Genomic DNA, 24,212 nt, shown 5'->3' on the forward strand with positions numbered 1-24,212 from the left:
CCTTTTTGCCAGATAGATTTTAGGTTTGTGAATTATTTCGCATTGGACCTGCACCTACCAGAGGGGATTCCCCACCCCAATTCTCGCACCTCTTCACTACCACTAACCTCATCATTTGCATCTTATCAATCTGATTCCCACAACAACCCTGGCAGAAAGATACTAGAATTATTTCCACTTTACAGTTGAGAAAATGGAGGCAGTTGGAGATTAAATGACTGGTCCAGCATCATAATTACTGAGTAGTTGAGACTTGATTTGAATTCAAATCTTCCTTATTCCAGACCAAATGACCCATCCACACTTCCACCCAATTGATAGAGAAAGAACAAGAACTGAAAAAGGATAACAAGATATGACAATTAAGAAATTGTTGGTTACTTTGGAGAAAGAAGTTTCAATTACCTGTTAAGATCAGAAGCTGTCTAGGAAAAGATTGAGATGTGAGTGAGAAAGGAAGTGAAGGCAGAGAGCATAGATTACTTTTTCCTCCAGGGAATTTAGCTAAGAACAATAGCTGCTGGCTTGAGGGGATGTTAAGGTCTATTATAGACTTTAAGAAAGAAGGAGGATTTGGCAGATTTAAAAGTGGAAAATAAGTAACCAGTTAAATAGAATGAGATTAAAAAATAGGGTAGGACGACTGAGTATGCTACCTGCTGAATAAAGTGGGTGGGGAAGGATCAAGTAATTTATGTACAGGAGTTGACTTTGTCAAGAAAAAGCCTCCTCTTTTGTCAATGACTAGTCAAAAGTCAGTTAGGGAAAAAAAATCTATTGAATCTATTGTTGTGATGTTCCATAGTGATGAGGTTAGTAGTAGTTGTAATGAGGTGCAAGAATTGAGGTGGGGGATCCCCTTCTGGACAGAGGTGCAGGTTCTATAGGAAAGAATTTGCAAACCCAAAATCTGTATGGCAAAAGGGATTTATTGGCACTGAGAAGCCAGCTTGCTAGGAAGACAGACTTCTTAGTGGATAAGGTCCTGTGTAGGACCTTTTGCAAAGATTCAGGAGTTCAGAGTTGTCTTTTATTAGCCATCTGAATTGATTCAAATTTGAATGAGATTCACTCAATTGTTGACAATGCCCCTGGCCTAGATCTCCAACTGAAAAGAAACTACTTATCTTGGGAGTTTGAGCTACTGGGAGTGGTTCTGGACTAATCTTCAACTCAATAGAGGGTGTGACTATATCCCTGACCTCAATCTCCAACTGAATGAGACCACGCAACTGGGCTCCCTGAGGGTGGACCTCTTTCAAGGGAGAGTTTGAGACTCAGGAACTTCCCTTCAAAAGGGGGACAAAGCCTCAAGGATCTCCAAAAGTCAAAGGGGACACAATTTACATCAATAGCACTGAACCAAATCATCCTGTTGATCTGACTAAATTTTAGTTGAATTAGATTGAATTTAGTATAAAATTATGTTAAAATGTGGAAGAGGGGATGATATAATTGACTAGATCTAGAATTAGTTATTTGTGTGGGTCTAAAGAGGAATCATTAACATTCTGATGTACATTTGGAAAGATCCTCAATGGAATAACCCAGAAATATTTGCTTGGTGTTATACTACATAACATTTTTTAAATTGAGGACTTAGATAAAGCTGGATATCAAAGTCAGGGTTCAAACATATCATGCTTGACAGGCTAAAACACTGGGCCAAATTTGTTCAATTGAAATTTGAGAGGAACAAATATGAAGGCTTATACAAGGCTTGTATTTGGATTTTAAAAATAAACCTCATAAGTATAAAATGGGGGAGGGATTCCTTTGCAGTTATTCTTCCCAAAAAGATCTGGGGATTTTAGTACATATTCTAAGCTCAATCTGAGTTAACAGTATAATAAACGAACAAAGAAATCCAATGCAATTTTGGGCTTTATTAACAGGAATAGAGGCAGGATAGTCCTTCCACCATTTTCCACATTTGGAGTAGTGAGTTCAGGATAGTTAAGGGACTTCAAGATCATGCAATGTAAAGGAACTATATGTATTTTGCCCTTCACAATCTAGCTGATTACACCTTACTCATTCCTACACCTTGTACAACCCAGCCCTACTGCCCTATAAGTTTAAAAATTAGGAGAACCAACTGCAGGGAAAATCTTTGCACAGGTTTCTCTGATAAAAATCTCATAAAATGGAAAACAATTTAAATTCAAATTTCTAAGACTAAGAGTGATTTCCCAATAGATAAGTAGTCAAAGATTATGTAAAGTCAGTTTTTAAAAGAACTCCAAACTGTGAATAACCAAATAAAAAAAAACGCTCTAAATCACTAATAATTAGAGAAATGAAAATTAAAACAATGTTGATGTACTATTTCATACCTGTTGCAATTGCAAAGAAGAAAATAGTAAATGCTGAAGATATTGGAAAATAGGGACACAAGTACACTGTTGGTACAACAATTGGTCGACAATCTGGGAAGAAATTGAAAAGTATGCTCTTTGGAAAGTCTGATCTAGCTACAATACATCTAGACTATAATGCTCAAAGAAGTCAAAAAAAGAGGGAATAGATCTCATGTATAAAGAGCACTGGTTGTAGTTATTTTTCACTGAAGCCAAGAATTGAAAACCAAGGAGGATGTAATCTTAATGGGAAATGCATCAACAAATTGTGGTGTATGAATATAATGAAATGTTATTATGCCATTAGAAATGATGAAATGGATAATTTTAAAGGAAATTGGGAAGACCTTTATGAACTGATACAGAACAAAGTGAACAGAACTGAGGAAATAATTTATGCAAAAATAATATTATAGAGAAAAATAATTCTGAAAGACTAAAATTCTGATCAATGCAATGATAAAGTATGAATACAAAAGAATGACAGAGGTGGGGAATTTAAGTGCAGAAAGAGACAAGCATGGTTAATGTGGAGATTTGTTTTGAAGAACTATATAGATATATATATGGAGGGACTTGTTATGTTTTGTTTTTTTAATTTATTCAATAGAGGAAAATAGTGGGAGGGACAGATGTATTAATTTTTTAAAATCTGTATTAACAGAGAAAAAAAGAAAAAAGAAGACTTCTCGATGTCCCTAGTTGTGAATGTGAGAAATAAACCTTTTGGACTCAGGGTTGAAGTTAAAAGTCTGTTTAATTTATGTTTTGGCAAAAAGCAGGTGTGTGTCCTTGTGAAATCCAAGTTAGGCACACACCCACCTCAGAAGCTGAGAGAACCTTCTTGTACTATTCCCTAATGCAAGTCCCTCCCTCAGTTCTCCATTGACTAGATACATTGAGGTTTACATGCTTCTCAATCTGCCTTCTTCAAATTACTTCTCCGTGTGTTTCCACCATATACATTGCTTGATCATTAAAATGAGTCTTAGTTCCTCCTGGAGAGGAGAAGTTAATATTTATGAACTAATTGTGCATAAATACACAAAGCTTAATCTTTATCCTACTTAACTTTCTCCTAACCTTGAACAGTACAGAACCACTTCATCATTCCATTGCTACTCTGATTTTATGGAAACACTCTGTTATATCTCTTAATGTTGCACCACTTCCACTCCCCAGTTTTATTTGTATTATGTCTGAGTCATAGGGACTAGGGAAAGTCTCAAAATTAAGAATATATAGGTTCAAAATCCAGTCCTCTGAAATATACTGGTGGTTTGACACTGAGCAAGTCTTTGTTGTTGTTTCTCCTTCATTCTTGAAGAGGACCATGACATCAGGGAGGTGAAACCATGACATGCAGGTGAATTAGATTTAAATGAGGGAAGACTATGTAAGGTCATCTGCTTTACTTTCTCCTCTGGAACCATTGGTCCAGTGGTTAAATATAGATCAGGATGGCTAGAGATGGCCCTGGATGCAATGGGGGACCTTGGCCTTTGTGGTCTCAATTTGACTGAGGCCACACCCATTTAGTGATTAAGGCCTATTTTTTTAAAAAAATCTAAATAAATAAATGAATAAACCTAGGAGAGGGAGACCTTCTGGGTTTCTAGCCAAAACAGAAATGACTACTATTTGCATTCACTCTGAGTCAATCAGAACTAAACTATGACCACTTGAGACTTGGGTGATTGGCTTGGGACCAATTGTTGGCTAAACAAGGAGACTGAGCAGTTTTGGTTTAAGCCATAGTCTTTCTAGCTGTAAACCCTAGGGTTTACTGCACAATGCTAGGTACACAGTAGAAATATGGCCTTTGAACTTACTCTCTTCCCATATGAAGAAGAAGCCCATCTGGCTGTTGTCAGACATAATCAAGTTCCCAACTATCCTATTTGTAGAAAGTGATTATTAAGACTGGAATTCTTTGTCAGTCTTCATAATATATTCCTCCAAACTCTGGGTATCTTTAAACAATCTTTGAGACATTGATTATTATATTTTTAGCTAGATCTGGAACCAAGCTCCTTGATCCCTCCCTCTGAGCCACCAATTCTTCACTTGTACTTCCTCTTTTCTCCTAAGGTTATATTTCTCCTATACATCTGCCCATGGTCTACACCATCTTGACTGAACCTCTTTTGGGTTGGCCTACCACAGCTTTCTGCCTTGTAGTGTCTTTTCTCTCATACCCTAACATGCCTCATGGTGTCTTTCTCCTTGTTATAGCTAACAAACTTTTTTAAGGTGCTAAACTCCTCTATGGATTCTACCTGACAGTCAATGGCATACTCCTTTAGTATAATAAAGGCATATTCCTTTAATGAATTCATCCAAATTCCTTTCCTTGGTACTCCCATTGCTCTTCTAAATCTATTTCATATTCACCATTTCTGGTGTCTATTTTATCTCTTCATTTTGTCTGTAATCTCTTCTCCTAAATAAATGTCCCTTTTGGCAAAGAGAATGGCCATTATGAATTTGTTACATGCATATTTCAAACTAGGAATTGTTATCCTGGCCTCATCACTAGGTGCTTAATATACTGGTTGAACTGAATTGTTTATTCTAGAAAAGAAAATACTTAAGGGAGACATGACAGATGTCTTTTAAGTATTTGAAGGACATATAAAAAAATTCAACTTCTCTTGTTAGCTCCAGAGGAAAGAATTGGGAGCAATGAATGACAGTTGAAAGAGGCAAATCTGGGCAAGGAAAACTTTCTCAAAATTAGAGTTATCTGCAAGTATATTGGAATTCTTCCATCAAAGACTAGATTGACCAATTTGTTAGATAAATTGTAGAATAGATTTCTTATTCAGGTGTGTTGATGGAATAAAACAATGTCTTTTCTGAGATTCTGTGATAAGATGTTTGACCCTCAGTTTCTTAATCTGTAAAATGATAGTAATAGCTATAATACCTACTATGCAAGTAAAGAATGAAGATCCCCAGGACGTGTATTGATTTGCTTTGCTTGAGTTTATTTATTTTATTTAAATCAATTAATTATTCAATGAGTATCAAATAAACAACTACTATAAGCCAAGCATTGGGCTAGGCACTAGCGATGTAAATTTTTAAAAATAATAATCCTTACTCACAAATAGATTATTTTCTTATAATGGAGACAATAAATATATATCTATACACACATAATAAATATAATAAGAATAAATAAAAATAAACATAGTCATATACAAGAAAATTTGGGAGAGGCAACATGAACTTTGGGAGTATGGCTTGAATAAAGAGGGATTTTTTTGTAATGGTGGTAAATAGGGAGCACATTCCAGACATGCAGAATAATCAATGCAAAGGCATAGAAATGGAATAGAAAAAAAAAAAAAAAAAAGAACAGTTTGGCTTGATTACAGAGTGCAGAAGTAAGAATAATGTCTAATGAGTCTGGAAAGATAGGTTGGGACAAGTATCTGAAGGGCTATAAAAGCTAAACAGAGGCATATATATTTTATCAAAGAAGCAATAGGTAGTTAGTGGAATTGAGTAGAAAAGTGATATAATCAAATCTGCACTTATGGAAAAATCACTTTGGCAGCTCTGTGGAGGATGAAATGGTAAAGAGACAAATTAGGAAGCTACTGCAACAATCAACAAGAGTTGATGGAGACTTTGACTAGGGTAGTAGCTGTAGGAGTGAAGGGATCAGATGAAAGAAGGATAACAAAAAAGACTTAAAAATTTATTATTCCCAGTAGTTTTCCTTCTCATTTCAACTACTTTGGGTTTGTAAATAAAACTTTAATTTTACATAATCCAAATTTTCCTTTTTATCTTCTCTGATTCTCTGTATTTTTTATTTGATTATGAACTCTTCTATTAGTCATAGATCTGAAAGGTAGTTTCTTTCTTGTTCCTCTAATTTGTTTATAGTATTAACATTTATTTGATATATAGTGCATTATACATTTGAAACTTATCTTGGTATATGGTAGAAAGTGTTACTCTAGTCCTAATTTTTGCCAGAATACTGCCACATTTTCCCAAAAGTCTTTTTTTTTTTTTCCAAATACTGAGTCTTTATTACATTAGTTTGGGGACTTTGGATTTATCAAATATTAAGCTACTATATTTGCTTCAGTATGTTATATACCTGTCTATTCTACTGATCAAGCTCTTTATTTTTTAATGAATACTAAATAATTTTGATTATTACTGCTACAAAGCATAGTTTGACCTCTGGCATGATTAGATCCTTTGCTTTCCTACTTTGGTCATTATTTTCTTACATTCTTGGCCTTGCTTTTTATCCTGATTATTTTCTTATAATTTTCCTAGGTTTATAAAGTAAGAATACGTGCTTGTTTAATTGGTATGGCACTGATCAGGTAAATAAACTTAAGTAATTTGGTTATATTTATTATATTGTTTCAATCTATCCATGAACAATTAATATTTTTCCAATTATTGAGCTATGTTTTAATTTTCATAAAATGTTTTATATTTGTTCTATATAGTTCTTTTGCATATCTTGAGAGTTATATTCCCAAGTGTTTTTTGCTTTCTATAATTGGTTTAGATGTAACTTTTCCTTCTATATCTTCCTGTTGGATTTCATTGGTAATAAAGAGATTGATCAGAAGAACAGATAGGTATATAACATACTGAAATAAATGCTGATTTGTGTGGAATTATTTTATATTCTGCAGCTTTTCTGACACAATTGTTTTAATTAAATCATTAGTTGATTCTCTAGAGTTCTCTAAGCGTCATATAATATGAACAAAGTGATCATTTTATTTCTTCTTTGCCTATGCTTATTCCTTCAATTTTTTTCTTATCTTATTGTCAGAGTTAACATTTCTAGAACTATATCAAATAGTCAATGAACATCTTTTTTTATTATTCAAAAGGACTACAGCTTATGATCATTACATATAATGCTGATTCTAGGTTTTAGATATATATTACTTATCATTTTAAGGAAAGGTTCTTTAATTTCTATTTTTCTAGTGCTGTAGCATAAAAGGGTTTTGCATTTTGTTAAAAATCTCTTTCTGAATACACTGATATATGATTTTGTGATTGTTATTGATATGGTCAGGTATATTCATACCTTTGTTAAATATTTAACCAACTCAGCATTTCTGGTATAAATCTTATTTGATCATAATAAATTATCTTTGGGATATGTTAATGTAGCTTCTTTGCTAACATTTTAAAAAAAATTTTTTTGTATCAATATTTGTTAGGGATATAGGTCTCTACTTTTTTCTTTCTGTTATGACTTTCTCTGGTCAGGTATAAATACCATATAAGTAACAAGAATAAGGATTGAGATAAGACCATCAGATTCACCAATTAAGAGATAATTGATATCTGAAGACAGTAATTTAGTTGAATGATGAGGTACAGATGAAATTAAAAGAGGTTAAGGGGTGAAAAAAGAAGTAAAGATAAACAAATTTCTCTAAAAGTTTGGCCTTGGAAAAGAAATCTCTAGCTTGAAAGCATAAAGGATGGTAGGAGCAAATGAGGGATTATTTTTAGGATAAGAAAACCTAGGTATATTTATAAGCATCAAAGAAGGAAAGGATGAGAGAAAAAGATAAAAGGGGGGATAATTGTGAGAGCAATTTACAGAAGATAAGAGAAGATGTGATCAAGGGTATTAGTGGAAGGGATAACCTTGATAAAGAGGCCTTTCATCAGAGACTAGGCTAAAAATAGATTATACTGAGGGGTTTTGAGATATAGAGAAAAGGAAAAGGAGAACTCTTAAGAAAGTGAACTTTCTTTTCTCAGTAAATCAGAGATAAGGTGATAAAAATTGAAGAAAGTGAATGGTATGAGAGGCATATGAAGAACTGTAATAATTTAGGAGACAGTGATAATAGAGAAGAAGAAAACAAGATTGCCTTGTTCACAGTGGGGCATAGCTGATATTAATCAATTTAAACTTGTAGTCATATGATTACTTCTAGGGCATTCAAATCACATGAGTGGAAGAAGAGCTGGATGGTAAGAATAACCCAGGATTGAGGATTAACAAGATATAGTATAGGACAAGGGCAAGAAATTCAAGAGTAGAGAATAGCATAATGTTGAATTGGTTAAATATAGGGTCAAGAGCAGAACCAGGAAAACAATATGTACAATAACAGCAAGACTGTGTGTAGATCAACTATGATAAACTTAACTTTTCTCAGCATACAATGATCTAAGACAATTCCAATAGACTTTGCCTGGAAAATGCCATCTGCATCCAGAAAAAGAAGTGTGGATACTGAATGCAGATTAAAGCTTACTATTTTCATCTTTATTTTGGTCTTGTTTTGTTGTGTTTTTTTTCCTTTCTCATGGTTTCCCCCACTTGTTCTGATTTTTCTTTCCCAACATGACTCATATGAAAATATGTTTAAAATGATTGTACTGTACAACTTTAAAAAATTAAATAAATATAGGGTCAAAGTTGGGAAGATAAGAAAGTAAAGCCAGAGTAGTCTGGTAAAGCATTGGAGATGAAGAGACTAGAGTGAGGATAGATTTAGGAGGAGTGAGGCATAGAGAAAGATAGGAAGTAATAGATGGATAAGGTTTTATCAGAATTCTTGATCATGGAAGTAAAATACTGTGGATAATGTGGGAATTAAGGATTTAATCATTTTTTTGAGATGCTAAGGAGGCATACAGGAGTAAGTGATGGGAGTTGAGACAATTGATGAATTGAGAGGGCTAGGGTACCTGAGGAGACATGATGCCTAAGTTAAAATCCCTTAAGATAGACATTGGGATAGAGATAAAGACTGAGACCCTGGTACTAAACTCCTTGACAGAAGGATAAATATCTGTTAAGTAATTGTTGCCAGGATCTGGAATGGGAAGAATGAGTCATATAAGCAAAAGATGGAAAAATAACTGCTATATTATTTTCCAGGAATAATGATAGGTTTTTTCAATTCAGAATAATCCACACTCCCTTGCTTTGTAACTAATAGCATACATTTAAAAAAATGTTTGGCTGAAATGATAAGTGTAAGCTTTGACCTTTGGACAATGTTTTTCCATTAAAGTATTAATTAATCTACAAAAACATAAAATCTGACATATTAGCTTCAACCAAGACTTTGCCCCCCCAACCAAACTAATCCACTGAAACAGTCCCATGATACTCAGTAATAAATAGAAAACAATTTTGAAAAGAAAAAATATTTTTAATAGCTATTCTTGATTGTTAATCAATCCTACTTTCCATGTAAAGCTAATAAGTAACCAAGGGAAAAAAAAGATGAGATGAATTGAAAGAATAACACAGATAAACTATAAAGACCAATATTAGCTCTATATGACTGTTAGAATAGGTTTCTTGAATATTATACATTCTGTCAATCATGGTAGTTGCATTGGATGATTTTACTTTAATATAGTCATTGCTTTTGTAAAAGAAGAAAGCAGAGTGGTGTTATTGGTTAATGATTAATGCATAAAAAATAAAACATCAATTTAATTTTTAAGAAATAATAGGAAACATTGCTGAATATAAAGGCTAATTTCATTATAAAAATTACCAATTTAAAGTGAAAATTTGACATCAGTGAGAAAATATAGAAATGGTCCTAAATTTGGCCAGAAATTTTATGTAGAGAATATGTTTTTAGTCTTTATTTCAATTCTCAAAAATAATAGTGTGAGAAAAAAGAAAATTTTAATTATTGTAAAAAATCTAGAAACTATAAGAAGTCTTTTATTACCTAATTCTTAAATATGATAGATGACCTTAAGTTTTTCTCAAAAGATCATTGGTAGCTTTAATTATAGTTTAGGTGATATAGAAATTTTCAGTTTTATTCTATATATTTAACAGTGGAAATTGAAAGATTATGAATTATCAGTTAAATAAACCATAAAAATTAACGCACATTAATAGAAATAAGATAAACACATTTGTGCATTATTAGATTTCCTTTTAGAAATCACTTTACTGAAGATGAAAAAGAGAAATTGATTCCCTGAAGAGATCTTCAACAACCAGAATAAGAAAGGCTTTTTTTTCCTTCTCTCTCCATCAAATTTGGTCTCAGGAACTACTCATTATTAAGAAAGCTTCCATGGATCATTAAACACTTTAGTCTATTTGAGAAAGTTGCAGGGAGGTTTCAAATCATTATCATTAAAATATTATCCTTCACACCAGTCTTGGTAGCACTTTTATCAAGGTACCACTTTTTACAAGGATATCATAAAATACCAAGGGCATTCTGAATGGAGTAAACAATGGGAAGTCAGATAAAAAAAGTAGTGTGCTTTTATATCTGGAGATTGCTTCCTAGGAAATACATTTAGATTTTCATTTGTTTTTAGCTACATAGTCTTAGTGAATAATGAAAAATCAAGTGGTATAGAGGATATGGTGTTGGCCTTTGAGAATATTTGTAAAATAGAATTCCCATTCCCATAGAATGAGTTTTCCAGACATTTATAATCTATATTGATGTGGACAAATCACTTAACCTCGTTTAATCTCAGCTTCCTGATGGGTATGTGATAAAGGGAAATGGTGATAAAAGGAAATCATATAAACCTTTTTTACAGTCTGGAGTATTTTGCCTAAAACTTTCCTGATTGGTAAGAGAGATTAATACTAGTAATTAACCTTGCATGGCTAGGGGAGGGGTGATATTGTTGCAAGAGCTTTGGAGAGGAGAATCATTCCTTCCTTCTTTGAAAAATCCACATGTGGTTCCATTTCTTTTGGAGAAAAGAGAAAGACTTTGGAAATTGATGGATATGTAAAGTATCTATAAAATATCTCCCAAAAAAGAAATGAAAAATGTCTCTTCTCTCTTGCACCAACACAGCCCCTCCAGTTGTCATGCATAGTCACATCATCATTTTCTCCATCAATTAGGAGAATCTCTTGCAAAATATTCCAGTCTAGAAACCTGGGATTACATATAAAATGTCAGCTAAGTGGCTTAGTGGAAGAGCAGTGTACCTGCATTCAGAAAGATTTGCATTTAAAACGCAACCTCAGACATTCACCAATTGTATGTCTCTGGGCAAGTAACTTCAACTCTGTCTTCCTCAGTTTCCTCATCTATAAAGTGGGGGAGGGGGAAGATAATCATAGCACCCAGCTCCTAATGGTACTGTGCAAATCAAATAAAATAGTATTCTATTTTTTAGCTATAATTATCATCATCATTATTAAATAGGGACAATATAAGGGGTACACCCCACAGGGTTATTATAATGATCAAATGAAATTATATAAATATATAACTTTAATATACCATATGTACCTTAATGTACCTTAAAGTACCCACAGGAAAAAGAGAAAGATAAAAACAGGATCAACCATATTTAATAACATTCACCTGAAATAGACCATTTTCACACATCTTGCTATGTGCACCATTTCAAAATATCATGACTTCTGGATTGTAACTGTTCATTGTTTAACTGTTTATGGCCCTGATATTATATGACATGATAGCTGTTGCCTTCTTTCCCAGTCAGTCACTTACTTTCTTCCATTATCAATACCATTAACATTAGGTCCTCAAAAAATCACATCATAACATTATTTTCTGTAGGAGGTAAGAGATTATACCAGAGGCAATGTGATAAAGTGAAAAGAGCATTAATCTTAGAGTCAGAAGAAATTGGAGTTTGTATTCTGGCTCTGACATTTGCTAGTTGTGTGGGCTGGTATGTGACAATTTTATGCAACCCCAGACCAGTCATTTAAGCTCTATACCTGAATCCTGTCATTTCTAAAACAGGAATAATGATGCTTACACTAGTTACCTCATAGGCTATATTTAAACTTTAAATTGCTATGTAAAAAGGCAAGCTATTAATATTATAAGATCATGATAATCTTCTGAAAAGTAAAAAATTCAGTAATTCAATGTTTAATCTATAGCACAAAAATCAACCAATTATACTGATTTTTTCCATTGAATTCATCACTTATTTGTCTCTTTACTTTCTTAGCACTTCAATATATGCAAAAATTTTACAATAATAGATGATCCATCAACTGGGGAATGGCTGAATGTTATAATATATGAATGTAATGGAATATTATTGTTCTACAAGAAATATCAAGCTGATTTCAGAAAAGCCTGGAAAAACTTACATGAATTGATGCTGAGTGAAGTAAGAAGAATCAAGAGAACATTGTAAACAATAACAAGATTATATGATGATCAATTGTGGTAGACACAATGAGGTGATTCAAGACTATTTCCATAGATATGAGATGGAAAATTCCATCTGCCTCCAGAGAAAGAACTATGGAGATTGAATATAGATCGAATACAGATCAAAGCATAATATTTTCACTTTTGGGTTTTTTTTTTCCTTTCACATGGTTTTTTCCCCTTTTTGGTCTGATTTTTCTTGCACAGCATGAAAAATATGGAAATATATTTAAAATTAAAAAAAACTCATTCTAAATAATAACTTGGTTCTCTCTTATTTCCCCTCCATAGGTATCTAGGTGATGTAATGGAAAGAAAACTGGATCTGGAGGCAGAAAGCATGAATTCCAACGGTCTTCACCTTTATTCCTGACCCTAGGCAAGTCATTTAACTTGTGTCTGTTTTGGTTTTCTCAACTCTAAAATGAGTATAATCCCTCCTGGATTGTTATGAGGATTAAATGAGATAACATAAGTAAAGCACTTCACAAATCAAAATAATTTCTTAATTTTATTTTCAACTTATTTTCCTACCTGCACTAGATTTGTTCTTTACATAGTGTTCCAGCATGAAGGTGAAAAACTTGGCTAGCTGAAAAAAAAAAAAAGAAGAAGAAGAAGAAGGAGGAGGAGGAGGAGGAGGAGGAGGAGGAGGAGGAGGAGAAGAGGAGGAGGAGGAAGAGGAGGAGGAGGAAGAGGAGGAGGAGGAGGAAGAGGAGGAGGAGGAAGAGGAGGAGGAGGAGGAGGAGGAAAGAAAGAAAGAGAAAAACGTCATTACAGTCACAAAATACTAAAACTACAAACATCTTCATTTAGATCTTTATATTTATTTTTTTCTTTGAAGGCAACAGGAAGGATAGAAGGAGGAATATGTTTCTCCTATGACAGCCTTCTTTAAAGACACAGAAATTTCACCATTCTAAATCAGTTGCTACTAAGATTGCAATAAAAAATAACTGTACCATGTCCAGTGCAAGGGGGAATACAAACTTCAGAAAGAACAGTTTCTGTTGTCAAGGCACTTACAATCTATCAAAATTATATCCGAACAAGCAAATACTCCTCCTCATATCATTAAAAAGAGATACTATAATCCTTTGGCAGTCTGGAAGGATTTTATTGTAGTTTAGTCATTTTCAGTTATGTCCAACTTTTGGTGATCACATTTGGGATTTTCTTGGCAAAGACACTGGAATGGTTTGCCATTTCCTTCTCCAACTTATTTTATAAATGAGGAAACTGAGACAAACAGGGTTAAGTAATTTGTCTGGGGTCACACAATTAGAAAATGCTAAAAGAAATACTTGTTTACTAAGAATTTCAGTAAGTGAAAAGAAATATTTTGAAAGGATAAGTACCCTGTCATAACAATGTGCATTAATGAGTTAAGAATTGTTTATGATGTTAATGGATGTATTATTAAAGTTAATTTCTATAAACTAATATCAATGGATATATTATTAAAGATAAATAAATATTATTCTTTATTATTAAATATAGAAGATTCAACTTCTACAAACATTAATGGATATATCATTAAATAGAGAAGGTCCTTCCTACTTCCATAGACAAATATTAATGAATATATTATTATTAAATAGAAAAGTTCCTGTTTCTATAAACAAGCAAATATTCATTGTGTCATGTAAAAAATATTAAGCTATATAAATTGTAAGTATTCTTGTAAGAATATTGGAAAATAAAGTGGTATTAGATTGTGAAGTTCCTTGAAAGCCAAACTAAAGAGGTTAAACTCCTTAAGTAATCAAGTGAAGGGCTTTGAGCACCATCACCAATATGCTCATATATGTACATAAATAAGATTAATCTTGCAGCTATGTGGAGGATGGGCTAAAGAGTGAGGAGAGTGGAGATGGAAAAATAAGCTTGGAAGCTATTGTAATAAGAATAGTTTATTTTATATATATATATAATTATTATATATGCACAATATACTATGCAGATGATAATGAGGGTCTGTACTAAAATGGTAGCAGGAGAATTGGAAAGAAAGAGACTCATTTCAAAGACTGTGAAATTATCATTTGCAGAGCTTGATAAGTAAATGAATGTGAGGCATGAAGGAGAGTGAAAATTTTTAAAATAACCCCAAGATTTTTAATCTTATTAACTAAGGGAATGATAGCTCCAGTGACAAAAATAGAAGCCAGAAGGAAGAATGAATTTGGTAGAAATGGGAGGAAGCATGTCATCTCTTATAAAACAGACAATGTTTGTTGAATTAAACTGAATTATGCATCTATTTGATTATCTCTCCCCTACTGAAAAACTTAATTTTTTTTTTTTTTTTTTTACTATTAGATAAAAGTTAAAACTCATTGAATTGACATTCAAGCCTTTTCACTGCCTGGTACAGTAACTCTACTTATTTTCCACACCATACCCTCCAACTCTGCTCCAGCCAAACTACACTATTTACAATCCCCCCATATGTTGCCTAACTTTTGGTTTATGCTTTCTTTTTTTATAGTATTTTATTTTTTCAAATACACGCAAAGATAATTTTCAACATTCACTTTCACAAAACTTTGTGTTCCAAATTTTTCTCCCTCTCCTCCCTTCCAATACAGCAAACAACTTGGTATAGATTAAACATGAGCAATTATTTTAAACATAATTTCTGCTGCAAAAGAAAAAATCAGATCAAAAGTGGAAAAAAAAACACAAGAAAGAAAAAAAAAACAAGCAAACAACCACAAAAGGTGAAAATATTATTCTTTGATCCACATTTAATCTCCACAGTTCTCTCTCTGAATGAAGATGGCACTTTCCTTCTCAAGTCTATGGGAATAGCCTTGAATCACCTCACTACTGAAAAGGTATCTTCTTTCTTATATCTAAAATACCCACCATATAACATCTCCATCCTTTTAAAAATGTACCTGGTTAATTAAGTCCCACAAGGAATTCCTGTTCAGATGTTCTCCACCCCACCATTAGTCTTTCAAAACACTGTACTTAGTCATTTATAAACTTAGTCATTTACCATTTTGTCTTATATTTATTTTGTGTATATTTTAAACCTCCCAACTAGTTATAGAGTTCTATGATCTCTATATCTCCCCCGGGGTCTAACACAATCTATTTGCACATAAAATTTGTTTGTTGAGATCAATATTGAAAGTTAAGAGCCAAGGACAGAACTTTGGGGAATGAAATGGAGTCACAGATAGAGAAATTGAAAGATCTTAAAAGATTATCTACTCAAACTCCTTCTTTTTACTAATGAGTAAATTGAGTTGTAGATTAAGAGGAAAAGGAAGAGAAGCCACCAAATTAAAGGAATGTTTTGAGAAGAAGTATGGGACTCTCCAAAAGATGACAGAGTGAATAAAATCAAAACAGACTCTCACAAGCATCAGAGCAAGTAAACATCAAGAAATGTAAGGGAAAAACAATATTAGGGACATTTTTTCCAGTCCAAGTCAACACAAAAACACACCAGAAGACTTCAGGCACAAGGAAGGGGTCCAGAAATAAAAGCCAAGTCCCATACATAGCTTTTAGAGGTGTTTTTGTTTGGGGATCAGGGGCAACAAAAGAAGCATAGAGCAAGAACATAGAGGTATATACTGAGGGACAATGAAATGGAATCTGTGTCTAGCCAAGGATTCCTGAAGCCTACAGCTGGGTAGCACTGATGTGAAACCAGGTTTCACCCTAAAGAGCAACAATAAGATTACACCTTGAATCAGATCATTTTGACAAGTTAATAATTTGAAAAATATAGCACCACATTACTCAGCACTTAGATAGTATGAATCAGTACCAAACAAAACCCCCATCATTCCTTGCAGAGTTTGATCCCAACACAAAATCTCAACTCATGAATGATGGGTGGAAAATTAGTAAAATACAAGAAAACACCAACAATAAAGACGTAATATGGAGCTAAAGACACCTAAGACATGACCTGAAAAGAAAAGAAAGAGTCCTTGAGGGAATTATTTCAATTTTTGTCTTTAAATATCCCACAGTATTGCTGCACAGAGTAGATATTTAATAAATGCTTGTTAAATTAAATAAGTTAGCCCTTTTTTTTTTTTTTGTCACTGACAACTGGGAAGATCAGGAAAGGCTTCATGAAATGGGTGGCATGTAACCTGTGTTTTTCTTTTTCTTTTTTTTTTTTTTAAATAACTTTTTATTGACAGAACCCATGCCAGGGTAATTTTTTACAGCATTATCCCTTGCACTCATTTCTGTTCCGATTTTTCCCCTCCCTCCCTTCTTCCCTTCCCTCAGATGGCAAGCAGTCCTTTACATGTTAAATAGGTTACAGTATATCCTAGATACAGTATATGTGTGCAGAACCAAACAGTTCTCTTGTTGCACAGGAAGAATTGGATTCAGAAGGTAGAAATAACCTGGGAAGAAAAACAAAAATGCGAGCAGTTTATATTCATTTCCCAGTGTCCTTTCTTTGGGTGTAGCTGCTTCTGTCCATCCTTGATCAATTGAAACTGAATTAGCTCTCTTTATCGAAGAGATCCACTTCCATCAGAATACATCCTCAAACAGTATTGTTGTTGAGGTATATAATGATATCCTGGTTCTGCTCATTTCACTTAGCATCAGTTCATGTAAGTCTTGCCAGTCTTCTCTGTATTCATCCTGCTGGTCATTTCTTACAGAACAATAATATTCCATAACATTCATATACCACAATTTACCCAGCCATTCTCCAATTGATGGGCATCCATTCATTTTCCAGCTTCTAGCCACTACAAACAGGGCTATTACAAACATTTTGGCACATACAGGTCCCTTTCCCTTCTTTAGTATCTCTGGGGTATAAGCCCAGTAGAAACACTGCTGGATCAAAGAGTATGCACCGTTTGATAACTCTTTGAGCATAGTTCCAAATTGCTCTCCAGAATGGCTGGATGTGTTCACAATTCCACCAACAATGTATCAGTGTCCTGGTTTTCCCACATCCCCTCCAACATTCTGCATTATCTTTCCCTGTCATTCTAGCCAATCTGACAGGTGTGTAGTGGTATCTCAGAGTTGTCTTAATTTGCATTTCTCTGATTAATAATGATTTGGAGCATATTTTCATATGGCTATAAATAGTTTTAATTTCTTCATCTGAGAATTGTCTGTTCATATCCTTTGACCATTTATCAATTGGAGAATGGCTTGATTTCTTATAAATTAGTCAATTCTCTATATATTTTGAAAATGGGGCCTTTTTCAGAACCTTTGACTGTAAAAAATGTTTTCCCAGTTTATTGTTTCCCTTCTAATCTTGTCTGCATTAGTTTTGTTTGTACAAAAACTTTTCAATTTGATATAATCAAAATTTTCTATTTTGTGTGACCTGTGTTTTTCAGGAAGTCAGGTAGAGGGCATGAGAAAGCAGTTTATTCAGTCACACAAAGGGGAGTTGTCAGATATTGGAGATAGCAAGTTGGCCAGTTAAACAGGAATGGACAGTGTGCAAAAGGGAATAAAAATGAAAGAAGACTAGGAAGGGACATGACAGCTATATTAAGAAGGCTTTAAATACTAGCCTGAGGATTTTGTATTTAATTCCAAAAATATTGGGAATTGCTGAATTTTTAGTAGGATAGCAACATGGTCAGATTTATGCTAAGAAAACTTAATTTGGTACTTGTGTGAAGGCAGGGAGACTAGTTAGTATATTTCAATATTTCAAGCCAAAAGTAATAGTGGTCAATATTAAAATGGGTGTTATGTGTGAAAAAGATGGAAGTAAAAAATGTTGTAGAGGTAGGATTAGCAAGACTTAGTAACTTGTTAGATATGGGGAGAGGGGTGAACAACAAGGGAGAGTCAAGTATAACAATCTTTGCAAATCAAAAATTAAAAGGAATTATTTAAGCATGTAATTTAAGCATGTATTATGTGCTTAGCACTATGCAAGTAGGAAAACAAAAGTGTAATTTCTATTTTTCTATAAGGTAACTCTCCCCTAAAATCCTAATTTATCAGAAAGTCAAAATTGCAAAAAAAAGATTTTGATTCTGATCATCCTTTTGGTACAATAAAGATAGTAGGAAGCCAGAATAAGACATGGGCTCTAAGACCAACTCTGTCACTAACTATGCAACATTGGCTAAGTCACTACAATTCTTTGAGCTTTAGTTTTCTCATTTGAAAAAAAAGTTTTAATATAAATAATTCATTCAACTCTACCATTCCATGATTCTGTGAACTCCAAGAATCAAGTATTATCTTTCTCCTAAATCATCCACTTAATTCACTCCTTAATTGATTCTGAGATAGTTACAGGAAAATGTGGTTTAATGTCTACTATTAGACTTGTCCATCAGTAACTGAGGTTCATCCTGGTTATAAATTATGTAGTCATCTGTCAAAAGCATTGAAGGGAATTATTTGCCAGTTCATCTCAATTTAAAATGAAAATTTATTCTAATTTATATTTATTTTATGTCCCATTCTTCTTCCTAGTACACAGTATCTGACACATAGTAGGAGCTTAATAGATATTTGTTTATTGACTGATTCTTTTTTTCTTCTAGAAGATAGATTGTATTCTGAGATTGGCTAAGATGACAGAGAAAGATAATGATAAATGTTGGAGGAAATGTAGAAAAGCTTTGTTGGTGAAGTTTTGAATTGATCCAACCTTTCTGGAGAGCAATCTGGAGCTATGCCCAAAGAACTATAAAACTGTACATACTTATTGACTCAGCAGTACCACTACTGAGTCTGTATCCAAAGGAAATCATAAAGAAGGGAAAAAGATTTACATGTGCAAAAATGTTTGTAGCAGCTCTTTTTGGGGTAGTAAAGAATTGGAAAATGAGTATAGATGCCCATCAACTAGAGAATGGCTGAATAAGTTATAGTATATGAAGATAAAGGAATATTATTGTTCTATAAAAAATGATGAACAAGCTGATTTAGGAAGACCTGGAAAGATGCACTGAACTGATGCTGAGCAAAATAAGCAGAACCAGGAATACATTATACACAGTATAATGTGTGATGATCAACTATGAAAGACTTGGTTTTTCTCAGTAGTTCAGTGATCCAAAGAGATGCCAACAGATTTTGGACAGATAATGACATCTGAATCTAGAAAAAGAACCATGGAGATTGAATGTTTAAAAAATAAAAGGGATATATTGTAAAGAAGCATTTGTAAAGGAAGAGAATAAAAACTAAATTTAAAAAGAATTAGATAAAAGTACAGACCTGCATTTGATCTTGTTCATCTGCATACTCAATGTTCTCAAAGATGTTCAGGGCCTGGCGCCTCCTTAATTCTAATCGAGCCTTGTAACAACGGTACCAGTTCTGAATGAGCACAGCTGCTTTCATTGCTACCAATCAACAAAGACAACAAAGAACCAGAAAAAGAGTCAGCATATCATAACAATAGAAAACAATGCTATTGAAAAAACAAAGATGAATTCATCTAGAATCCTAAAATATTGAGAACAAAAATTTCATATTGAGTGTCCTTTTAAAAAAAGAAACATTTTTTCAATTCCCAATGATTTAAAGGATCACTGTCTAATTTGTTGATTATATAGATCTCTCCTATTACTCATTTCTGTTATGCATCCACTTTTTATTCAGTCATTCCATTGCTTTTGAGTACTAAGTCCAGTAATAAGGAGAAAAATAAGTGGGAAGAATTCAATCAATCTTGTTTTTTACCAATAGGTATTATAGAAATTTGAAATAACAATATATAAAAACTAATGCTTTTTATTTATTCTAACTTATCCCCATGGAAAAGTTGAGAGAAAAATCGAATTGTGAAGTAAGTTTGGTAAAGGCTTTTTCTAGTTTCCAAGAGAGTACCATTTATTACATCAGTACTATCATGTACCAAATGGTACCTTAGCTTCACCTAGCCTTAGCAGCCCCTAAGTATTTCATTTAATGTTGTAAAGACACATAATGCCTACTATTTCATTAAAACTTTCAGAAGTCCCTCTGAGATAAACATAAGCACTGAATCTTTGCTTCTTTTATCAAGAAATTACATCAAGTAACTGAGTAACACATAAAAATTGACTAGCAGGATACAAGAACATAAGTGTTTAGTATTCTGTTCATTCTATTGATATTAATGGTCTGCTCTATTCTGAGAGGGCCATTCTATGTGACTAGACATAAAATATTAAAATACATAGTGTCTGTAAAATATATACTGTATTTGTAGTCACTTCCACTCAAGTAGAAGCATTATGACAGTTGTTAGGAGAAATTTCTGCTCAACTATGAGTTGGACAATATGATCTCTGAAGAGTCCAATTAATGTTCCTATGGTTCAATTTCATTTCAATTCAACAAGTTCTTTCTTACCATAGACACCAGCACATATTCTTATGTGTGGAAGAGTCCTACTCTTTCTCAAAAGAGTTCTTGCTTTACCTAAATTCTTATTATGCAAATTTGACTTTATATAAAGAATTCTGAAAGAAATTCACATTAAAAAAAAAATCCATGCTAACTTCACAGTATAGTACTGTGATTTCTCTCTTCATTCCTGCTCTTTGCTCTACAACACACATCACTACCATCACCATTCTCCCCCAAAAAAAAATCTTTTTAAAAAAATCTTCCAAGTGAAAGCAGAAGAATTGCCAGGTTCAGGCTTGACTTGAGATCATTGCCTGGCTTTATCCATCTACTCAGTCCCCTGGGGTGTCTGTCTTCCCTCTGAGCTCAGATACTATTTATCTGTTTTCTATCCCATATGTCACTTGCTCTTTCCTGTTTGTGTCCATGTCAAATTCCAATGTATCTGTCCCCTCCTTTTTCCTCTTGGTTCAGGCAGACTCCCATGCGGCTAGTCAAAATTCTACTGCTTTCACTTCTGTGTCTCTGACCCCTATGTGTCTTTGAACTATGTGTCAGCCCCCTGGCTCCATGGACTTAGAGCTTCCTTCTTACATCTATAGATAAATTCACATTATGTAAAAACTGCTTTTCAAAATGATCCACTTATGTAAAGTGAGAATTCTGTGTGTATAAGCCACACCTGAGCATACTCTCAATAATGCATGCTTGTGCACACACCCCCACCCACCCACATATATATATTCCTTCAATAAGTGGCCATCAAGCTTCTACTTGAGTGGAAGTGATAGCAAACCCACTTTATCCCAGAGCAGCCCTTTTCATTTGGGTTATCTCTAATTATTAGGATGTTTTCTATTCTTTTAAACTTATATCTACCCTTCAGCAACTTCTATTTTTATTTTTTTAAATCTTGGTTGTTGTCCTTAGTTCTTGAAGAGGACCAAAATGACTACTATGTTTGAGTTGAGTTACAGTGTGTCCGACTGTGGCCAATCAGACCAATATGAATTTGGAATGCTCTACCACAGATTGAACACAAACAGTCCCTATAAACATTTGGGGTGGCTTCTTTAGTTTTGTGCATATCACTTTTTTCCTAAATTAGCTATCCTAAAAAACATTCTATGTGACAGACCTTAAAATAATGAATTCAGTTATCATATCCCCATTAAATCTCTGAAGCAAGTAAAAATTCTCAGTTTCTTCAACAAATACTCATTTCACATGTTCTCTCCTCGTCTCTCCATCCTGAAAGCCTCTTCTGGACATGGCTGACATTTCAATATTCTTCTTAAAAATATGTTTTTTGGAATTAAATGCAATATTTCACATATGCTCTAATAAGAGCAAATTATTGTTACCTCTATTGTTACACACTTAATACCTCTTCTAATGTGATGTAAGTTAATATTAGTCTTGTGGGCTGCTATGTTGCCCTAATAGTTTGTAATAAGCTTCTTAGAATCTTTTAGCTATATCTCTCTACCCCGCTACACACTGTAAAGCAGATTTTTTTAACCCAAATGTAGTGGCTTTACATTTATCTCTATATGATTTCATCTTGCTATAGCAAGGTAATCATTGTATTCCATTAAGATGTTTTTGGATCTTAGCTCAGTTATGTAACATTTTTCCACCTCACAATTTTCCACCAACAGCAGATTTGATAAGCATTCTAGCCAAGTTATTGACAAAAATATAAATTAACATAGGGATTATGACAAAGCTTTAGGACATTTCACTAGAAACCTGTTTCCAAACTAATCAATCTGGTAAGATCCAATGCTATTTGTCAACTGAAATTGCTTTCTTAAGTAACCAATGATCTTTTAATTGACAAATTGACAAATTTTAATCGACATTTCTCTTTTCTTTTTTATTCTGTTTAAAATAAGTTCCCCCAAAGAATATATGAATATATAAAGACAAAAGAAGATGACTTCATGTGACAATGAAAATTTCTATTATGTATAACATGTTTTCAAATATATACTGTGTTTCCCTGATAATAAGCCCTCCCCCGAAAATAAGCCCTATTGAGATTGCTACTGTAGTGAAGGTGATCCTCTGAGCTACACGCTACATTACGGTACCCTCTGTATGCACCTTCTCCCCGCCCTCTCACCCCGGTGAAATGCACACTGTGCTCCGAGCTGCATCCAATCAGAGCTGCAGCAGTGAGTGCGTCATCCTGTTCTTCCTTTTTTTTTTTTTTTTAAACAACTTTTTATTGCTAGAACCCATACCAGGGTAATTTTTTACAGCATTATCCCTTGCATTCACTTCTGTTCTGATTTTTCCCCTCCCTCCCTCCACCCCCTCCCCCAGATGGCAAGCAGTCCTTTACATGTTGAATAGGTTACAGTATATCCTAGATACAATATATGTGTGCAGAATCGAACAGTTTCCTTGTTGCACAGGGAGAACTGAATTTAGAAGGTATAAATAACCTGGGAAGAAAAACAAAATGCAAGCATTTTATATTCATTTCCCAGTGTTCTTTCTTTGGGTGTAGCTGTTTCTGTCCATCTTTGATCTATTGAAACTGAATTAGCTCTCTTTATCGAAGCGATCCACTTCCATCAGAATACATCCTCAAACAATATCATTGTTGAGGTATATAATGATCTCCTGGTTCTGCTCATTTCACTTAGCATCAGTTCATGTAAGTCTCGCCAGTCCTCTCTGTATTCATCCTGCTGGTCATTTCTTACAGAACAATAATATTCCATAATGTTCATATACCACAATTTACTCAACCATTCTCTAATTGATGGGCATCCGTTCATTTTCCAACTTCTAGCCACTACAAACAGGGCTGCCACAAACATTTTGGCACATACAGGTCCCTTTCCCTTCTTTAGTATCTCTTTGGGGTATAAGCCCAGTAGAAACACTGCTGGATCAAAGCATCCTGTTCTTCCCCAGTGATTTGCTTGCTGGCGCCATTGAGAGCAGTGCCGTGGAGGAGAGCTGAGGCAGGACAACCTAAAAATCCGGTATGTAAGTGGGAGTGAGGGGGCATGATGGAGGATAAAAGGGGCATGATGGAGGATAAAAGAAGAACTCAGCCAGCACTCACCGCGCTAAAGAAATGAAGAACTACCTTGCAGAGAGAAGAATAGATCAAGTAATGATTCCTGCAGGAATGACTGCCTATCTCCAGATCCTTGATATTGCAATAAACAAGCCATTCAAGGACCATTTGCGCATGGAAGTCAATGACTACATTGAAAATAGAATGGAAAGAAATCAGCGTGAAAACTTTGTGAAGCCCTGTCTGCAAGAAATCGTGACTTGGGTGAAGAAGTCATGGAATAAAATTACTGACAACTGTGTCGCCAAG

General features: G+C 33.9%; 1 protein-coding gene across 4 annotated transcripts in view; it reads right to left on the bottom strand.

The window, feature by feature from the left end:
• Positions 1–24,212, bottom strand: part of PPEF1 (protein phosphatase with EF-hand domain 1) — a 169,751-nt gene that overhangs the window by 96,565 nt on the left and 48,974 nt on the right. For all 4 annotated transcript variants that reach the window (XM_051984413.1, XM_051984410.1, XM_051984412.1 and 1 more), the window contains 2 exons: positions 19,745–19,872; positions 13,070–13,127 (listed from right to left, as the gene is read on the bottom strand). In XM_051984413.1, coding sequence (XP_051840373.1) covers positions 13,070–13,127; positions 19,745–19,872 — 186 coding nt within the window. The remainder of the gene's footprint in view (positions 1–13,069; positions 13,128–19,744; positions 19,873–24,212) is intronic.

The sequence above is a fragment of the Antechinus flavipes genome, chromosome 3, assembly GCF_016432865.1.
Source record: "Antechinus flavipes isolate AdamAnt ecotype Samford, QLD, Australia chromosome 3, AdamAnt_v2, whole genome shotgun sequence".
NCBI classification, from domain to species: Eukaryota; Metazoa; Chordata; class Mammalia; order Dasyuromorphia; family Dasyuridae; genus Antechinus; species Antechinus flavipes.